We start from the raw sequence: 7,308 nt of genomic DNA, 5'->3' as shown, positions 1-7,308 counted from the left end.
CCCTTTTGCCCTGGCGGCCGCGGGGGTGGTGAACGCTAAACCAAATGCAGAACCACCCTGCAGTATCAGTCATGCGAGGACGTTATTGTGTCGGTTTACCTCCTCCTCCTTCCGAGGGGTTAATTTCACATCAGTCGTAACAGAGGGATGACTTTCCTACCTTTAATAGTAATCATGCAACTCTTCTGGGAGACTGGCAGGATACAAACACATTTTGAAATATGTTTAGGTCCACCTTATATTTGTTCTGTGGTGCCCAGGGGCTAGGCCTGGGGGTTTGGAGCGCTCCTGGCGGATTTGAACTAAAGTAATCTTAGGTGAGTATGTGGCGCCCCCGCGTGGTGCCTGATGCACCACCACCCTGGATTCATTAGCCTCTAGCCCGGGCCAGGCCGCCCTCGGTGTCACCAACTCTCTTTCAGGTTTTTGGTGCCCTCTCCTCGCGATCCCTACTCTCTTGCAGTAGCCCCTCTCCTTACTCTGTCTTCCTAGGCGCGCTGGCAGCGCGCTGGGCCCAAGGTCATGCCCCTCCATCCCCCACGCCTCGCCGCGTGTACAGCTCACCCAACACAAAGAGTCCTCAAGTTATTTTATTGCTGTATACTAGAAGTCAGTTAATGCCCCTTGGACGCCCCTCCAGTCACCTAGCAGTGGCTGCGTCGTCTGCTGCGGGTGCGCGAACCGCCGCGGGTCCGAGGGTCGTAGCCGCGCACCACCACCAGGTGCGCCACCGCGTCCCTTCCCCGACGCCGGGCCAGCCGGGATCCTCGGCCTGCAGCCCTCGGCCGAGAAGGTGGGTCAAGAGGGGCCGGTCCTCGTCTGTTGGAAGGGGAGGCTCGCGGGAAAGGAGCGGAGAGAGACCCCTGCCACGACTCCCAGGCTTTGTTGTGCGCACTGGAGGGGGTGCTGGGGGCGCCTACTCGGAGTAGCAGTAGGTCCCGTAGGCCGCCTGCTGGGGTCTGGGGAAGCCGAAGCTGCGCACTCCGGGATCCGGGAGGCCCCCGCAGCGCGGCCGGGGCGTGGTGATGGGGAAGCGCACGCTGCCGTCCGCCAGCCAGCCGCCGTCGCATTGATCCAGCCCGGAGAACTTCCAGGCGGCATAGAGGTGCCCGACCTTGGCCACCATGGCCCCGCGCCGCCGGCAAGCCGCGTGGGCTTCGGACAGCGTCAGCCGCCCCGGCACGAAGAACACTTGACCTGGGGACCGAAGCGGGTCACCGACTGATCGAGAGAAAAGGGCCAGCCGGGGCGGGACTCAGACTCCCAGGGAGCAGAGTCGAGGGGCAGGTGTAAACAGGTGGGTCCGAGCTCGGGTAGGAGGAGTGGGAGTATCGAGATTAGGGGTGCGGATGAGGTTGCAGGAGACAGGAGCCTGGGTGGGCGGAGTGACGGAGGGGCGAGGCCTTCAAGAGACCACGCAGCTGGCTCGGGATCTCAAGCCACTAGCCTTCTACATTCCCCGCCCCATTCTTCGTGTCCGGGTCCTGGCCGGCTCGCCCCGCCCGCCTGCTTCACAGGCTGGGTGCTCCTCCTTCGCAGCGGGTCAGGCCCCGCCCCCTCTGGTGCCGAGGCTGGCTCGCCCCGCCCCCTTACCTGACAGCGCCGACGTGAAGCAGAAGGCGTCATAGCGGTCGCGCTTGCGGTCGCGGGGCCCGTAGCTGCGGATGCCGGGCCGACCTGGGCCACCGCACGGAGCGCGCGCCGTGAGTACAGGGTAGCGCACGGAGCCCTCGAGCAGCCAACCCGCGTTACACCAGTCCAGACCCTCGGTCCACGCTGGCGGGAGATGGTCAGGGGATTAGACGTGTCACAGGCGGGAGCTGGAGCCGGAGTTCGCGTGCACTGGGGTCCACGTGACAGCCCGGAGGGCGCCTGGGCGGTGCCCGGGTTTGGCAGCTCACCTTGGTACAGCTGGGCGTAGGTGGCCAGGCGCCCGTCTTGCTCCTCGCACGCCTGCTTCGCCTCGTAGTAATTGAACTGGTACCGGCCCCGGCTGGGCTGGTACGGGAACACCACACCTGGGGGGGCGGGGAGACAGCCTGGGGAAGGCCGGCAGAAGGAGAGGGGGAAGGAAGAGCGGTGCAGCCTAGGAGAAAGGGCTGGGGGGACCCGGGGAGCAGGCGGGAGAGAGGCTGGGAGGATCCCTGGGAGACCTGAGGTGAGATGGCCGAACCACCACTAGAGAGGAGCGGGGCAGCAAGCGAAGGGCCTCACCCTCCAGGCGCAGGGTCAGCGCCACGCTCTCGTCCTCGATGCCATTGATGAGCTCACAGCGGTACCGGCCCTCGTCCTCCAGGCGCACGCCCGCGATGACCAGGGAGGCGTCTAGCCGATGCCCCCTTCGCATCCTGGCACGCCCCCCCAGGGGCCCGTAGCCCCGGGCGTGCAGTCCGTTGGTGATGAGGATGGGTGTTTCCCGGAGTTCCCCCGGCTCCACTTTGCTCCAGCGCACCTTGTAGCTGGGAGGCGGGGCGCCCAGGACGCAGGGCAGCGTGGTGGTGGCCCCACGACGAGAGTGAATGACCTCGTGGATGGGGGGCAGGAGGTAGTGGGAGCCAGGGTGGGGTGCTGAGCAGAGGGGGCCACAGTGGCAGGAACCCTCTGACCCCCCACTGCCCCAGGTGCCTATCCAGACCCCTGTTCCCCAGGCTCCCCCAACCCTCGCCTCCATTGCTCACACAGCAATGACTCTCAGACCCGGAATACCTCCAACAGCTGCCCTTTCCACTTTCCCCACCACTTTTCCCAGCTTCTAGGCTGAGCTAGGTCTTACCTGGGTCCCCCAGGGCTCTGTGGAGGGTGGTGAAGGCCCAGGGGAGAAAGAGGTGGCAGAGAGTGGGGAGATTGAGCCTGCCTTGCATGATGGGGAGTCAGCCCAGCACGGTCTGCAGGGCACAAAGGATGGGCATTGCTTAGGACCAAGGGAAAGGGGTGGGGGGAACAGGGTAGACAGTGAACTCCCAACAGGGATTCTGCAGAGGGGACTGTCCAGCTGGAAACCATGGGGGCAGAAAAAGGGGCTGAAGTTAGTAGCAAAAGGAAGGTGATGGGGAAGGGGCAGTAATAAACTCCACTCCCCATCGGGCCTCCAGGGCCCATCCCTCTTTCTCTTTCACATCCCTTCAGTCAGCAGGTCCTGATTTATCACCTCCTCTACCTATCCCCTTGTCAGCACAAGGGCTACTTCCCAAGTCTTGCCTTCTGGATTGCCAGCTCTGGTCTCTGTCCTCTCCCACCACCATTCTCCATCTGAAGTCAGAGTAGATATGGTCTTGTCACTCTCTTGCTTAAAACAGTGGCTCCCCATTGCCCTGAGGATCAAATCCAGTATTCTAACCCGACTTCCAAGGTTCTCTGTGATGCAGCCTCTCCCAGCACCTCCAACATTGCCCCCCCCCACCCCGTCCCTCACCACCTGTGCCCTCTGCACTGTGCTCCAGACATGTTCTGGCTGCAAATTCACCCTCATCTTCCTGCACTGTGATCTACTCCTCTGGTTCCCCCACCGCCCTGGACTGGGGACTTTTTTTCTTAGAAGTATTTCTATTAGCAGCTAAATAGCAGTGTGAATTTGAAAGTAATGTATATGCATATGTAGTCTATGTCAGTGCACTTTCCAGTAATTATAAAGTTATAAAGTATAAAATTATAAGGCTATTAAAATGACTTCAGACACGATTCTCTGTTTCAGAGGTTGACTTCTCCCCCTTCTTTATTGTATCTATTCTTTATTACCTTGGCCATTTTTTTAAAAATTGGACTAAAGATCTCTTAACTTAGTTTTATTCCTTTTTTATTTTTTATTTTTATTTATCTTTTAAATAAGTAATGTTCATCTATTTTTTAAGATTTATTTATTATTTGTTTATTTAATTTTGGCTGCATTGGGTGTTCGTTGCTGCCTTTGTTGCTGCGCAAGGGCTTTCTTTAGTTGTGGAGAGCAGGGGCTACTCTTCATTGTGGTGCGTGGGCTACTCATTGCGGTGGCTTCTCTTGTTGCAGAGCACGGGCTCTAGGCATGCAGGCTTCAGTAGTTGTGGCACGCAGGCTCAGTAGTTGTGGCTCACGGACGTAGTTGCTCTCCGGCATGTGGAATCTTCCTGGACCAGGGCTCGAACCCGTGTCCCCTGCATTGGCAGGTGGATTCTTAACCACTGGGCCACCAGGGAAGTCCCTTTATTCCTTTTTAAATCTGATTCCTCAACTTCCTAATCGCATGACTTCGAACGAGTAGCTTAACCTCTTTCTGCCGCAACGTCCTCATCAGTAAAATGTGGTGAATAATAGCACACCTACCTCAGTGAGTAGTTGTGAGTATTAGGTGAAGCAATGTATGTAAAATGCTTAAATAGGTTCTGATATCTATTGACAGTAAGGCCTATGTATATGTTAGTGGTTATCTGCAGCTCCCGGCTAAGCTTCTGGCACACAGTAGGTGCTAAATAATTATGTGTGTTAATGAGTGAGCTCACATTAAGGACTTCTGGGAAGAAGAGGGACCTAGCAAGAGGAAGGAAACACTGAGGAGGAGCTGGAAGACTAAGGAACTGAGCTCCATCTTCTGCAGATGAAGGCAGAGCCAAGTGTGCAGTAGGAGAGACGGGGGTTAGATGCAGAAAGGATTTCCCAGGGGTTAAAAAGGGGAGCATCTGGGACAGGGATGTGAGCGAGAGAACACGTCTCCTGTACCGGAGACCCTGGTAAGCACAGTGATAAGGGGAGCTGAGACCGACTGAGGGACCCATGGTAACGACAGCCAGCACCAACACGTTTAAAGTTTAATGTGCCCGAAACTGCTCTAGGCACTTTACACACGTACACTTTTATATTTACTCCCCTTAGCAAGCCTATGAGGTAGGCACGACTACGAACCCCATTTAGACATGCGCAGAGATGCTCACATGTCAGGATACTCGCGTGAGGTCACGCAGCTGGGAAGGGGAGGGGTTTGCTGGGACTTGCAGCTGGACTTGACATGAGGCTCCAGCTCTTAGTCACTGATCTGTATTTCTGTATCTCAAAGCAGCCACACACACATCTTCATACCCCTTACAAAGAGTGAGAGAGCAGCCAAGACCTCCCCCATTTTTTTCCACTTATATAAAGTGTCATTTAACAGAAATATTACAACAGTGTAAAGCAATTATATTCGAATAAAGAGCTTAAAAAAAAAACTCATCGTTCAGAAAAAAAAGAGAGAACTATCCACAATTTTTATGGGACACTTAGGTATAGTATAAAATTATTTCACTGATATTATTTTATGAACATTCTGATCAATAATATGCTGTAAGATATTTTGACACTGACCTGTTAGAAGTGGGCCTCTTCACAGAGATGCAGGGAGCAGTGATTGGAAGCTTTTTGTCCTGCTGGAAGAGGAGATCCAGGTGAAGGAGTTGCCTGGGCTCCTGGGAGGTCCAAGCACCTAAGAGCCCCAAGACTTGGGCCCCTGATCAGTGTGATCTCTCCTTCTGCACCTTTGAAGAAAGGCTTCTGCTCTGACTTCAAAGAAGCCAAGGTACCAAAAACTCCCCCACTCATCACTCCACTAAGCCAGGCTAAGTGACTCGGGCCCAGCTCTGTGACTGAGCACTGCGTCTGTGGCACTCACTGTCCTGGGCCCAGGGGAAGACGCGCCTTGGGAAGAGGCACGGGAACCCGGGAAGAGGGATGGAGTGAAGAAGGCAATCCAGGAATAATTACCTGGAATATTGTGGAGAATGGGGCGCCTCGTTTCTTCTAGATGCTCTTGGACCAGAGAAGGGATGTATTAATTGGTGGGTATAAGGGTGTTGGACCAATGGGCATGGGAATGAACTACAAATGCGGCTCAAAAATCCATAAGTGTCAAGTTCAAGCTGCCTCCACGTCTCCATACGGGCCTCCTCTGAGCAGCATCCCTCCGCCTCCCCCAACACAGTCCTCACCTCTGCCCTCCTGTGCCTGGGTGCGCATTGCCTATGGGAAGAGGCTCTCAAGGTGGGAACCAGACTTCCAGGACCTCCAGTTGCTTCAAGAAACCTCACCCCTTCTGTCCAGACCCCCGTCTGTCATCTGTCTGTCCTTTCCTTCTCTGTCCCCACCCCATCGGAAGCACAATTTCCCATTGTCTCCTTCTTTTCCCCTATTGTTGAATAACAGGGGCCCTTTCTTTATCCTTTGGGTAATGGCAACGAAATGTCAACAGCTGGGGATGTGGGATGCAGGACCGGCTGGCACACACCACCGGAAAAAGCGCCTGGGGGGGCGGGCTCACAACAGGAACTGACATCCCCAAGGAGAAGAAAATGGGGAGAGGGAGAGAGAAGGTTGGTGAGAAGGTTGCAGTAGGGGGTCCTCCTCAATCCTCAAGCTTCGAGGCTCTAAAGAGATTTTGTGTAAAGACAGGGAAATGGCTGGGCTCCATGGAGGGCAGAGAGAGGGGGTAGCGTTGCAACAGGAGACGTGGAAATTAGATAGCATGGAGGATTTTTCTGTCTCTGGGAAGGACATGGGAATTTCAGAGGATGGAAGGACTTTGGAAAGCTCTCCAAGAGAGGGGCCATCTTATTTGTTCCCTAGCTCCCCGCCTCCTCCTTCAGCAAGTGGATAATCTTAAAATTCTCAAGAAAAGGGAGATCCTATGCCACGGAGCAACTAAGCCCGTGCGCCACAACTGTTGAGCCTGTGCTCTAGAGCCCGTGAGCCACAACTACTGAGCCCATGTGCTGCAACTACTGAAGCCCATGCGCCGAGGGCCCGTGCTCCACAACAAGAGAAGCCACTACAATGAGGAGTCCGCTCACCACAATGAAGAGTAGCCCCCGCTTGCAGCAACTAGAGAGAGCCCGTGTGCAGCAAAGAAGACCCAATGCAGCCAAATAAATAAATAATAAAATAAATAAATTTATAAAAAAAAAGGAAAAGAAAAGGGAGATCCTTAACCTCCCCAAGTGGAGAGTCACTTCTCCCAAATCCCTCTTATTAGGAAGTTCTTTCTGCAGTCTAAACTCCTACTGGAATTTAAGCTCCTTTTTCTAAAAAATTATTTATTTATTTATTTATTTATTTATTGGCTGCTTTGGGTCTTCGTTGCTGCGTGCAGGCTTTCTCTAGTTGCAGGGAGTGGGGACTACTCTTCATTGTGGTGTGGAGGCTTCTTATTGCAGTGGCTTCTTTTGCTGCCAAGCACGGGCTCAAGGCTCTCGGGCTTCAGTAGTTGCGGCACGTGGGCTCTAGAGCGCAGGCTCAGTAGTTGTGGCACACAGGCTTAGTTGATCCGCGGCATGTGGGATCTTCCCGGAACAGGGCTCGAACCCGTGTCCC

At 54.9% G+C, this 7,308-nt stretch overlaps 1 protein-coding gene across 2 annotated transcripts; it reads right to left on the bottom strand.

Moving 5' to 3' along the window:
• Nucleotides 1-572: 572 nt before the first annotated feature.
• On the bottom strand, nt 573-6,077 carry HAPLN2 (hyaluronan and proteoglycan link protein 2). Of its 2 annotated transcripts, XM_057749052.1 has the most exons (8): nt 5,931-6,077; nt 5,707-5,751; nt 5,311-5,369; nt 2,774-2,885; nt 2,215-2,568; nt 1,902-2,018; nt 1,594-1,776; nt 573-1,197 (listed from the first exon to the last, which is right to left on the bottom strand). In XM_057749052.1, the coding sequence occupies exons 4-8, from the start codon at nt 2,859-2,861 to the stop codon at nt 917-919; spliced, it is 1,023 nt and encodes a 340-aa protein (XP_057605035.1). In that variant the 5' UTR covers nt 2,862-2,885; nt 5,311-5,369; nt 5,707-5,751; nt 5,931-6,077; the 3' UTR covers nt 573-916. The 2 variants fall into 2 exon arrangements, with proteins under 2 accessions (XP_057605035.1, XP_057605042.1); XM_057749059.1 differs by lacking the exon at nt 5,707-5,751 and having other exon boundaries at nt 5,311-5,372; nt 5,931-6,024.
• Nucleotides 6,078-7,308: the final 1,231 nt, after the last annotated feature.

Source organism: Hippopotamus amphibius, chromosome 1 (assembly GCF_030028045.1).
Source record: "Hippopotamus amphibius kiboko isolate mHipAmp2 chromosome 1, mHipAmp2.hap2, whole genome shotgun sequence".
Lineage (NCBI taxonomy): Eukaryota > Metazoa > Chordata > Mammalia > Artiodactyla > Hippopotamidae > Hippopotamus > Hippopotamus amphibius.
Note: the sequence above shows the minus strand (reverse complement) of the source record. Positions and strands in the feature narration are given on the sequence as shown.

Bases quoted from the DNA above. Each gene is read 5' to 3' on its own strand.
- HAPLN2 (XM_057749052.1), bottom strand. From the start codon at position 2,861: ATGCAAGGCAGGCTCAATCTCCCCACTCTCTGCCACCTCTTTCTCCCC. The intron at 2,569-2,773 runs GTAAGACCTAGC...CCCTCTGCTCAG, and splicing joins CAGAGCCCTGGGGGACCCAG to CACCCCACCCTGGCTCCCAC. The intron at 2,019-2,214 runs GTGAGGCCCTTC...CCGCCCCCCCAG, and splicing joins GCTGACCCTGCGCCTGGAGG to GTGTGGTGTTCCCGTACCAG.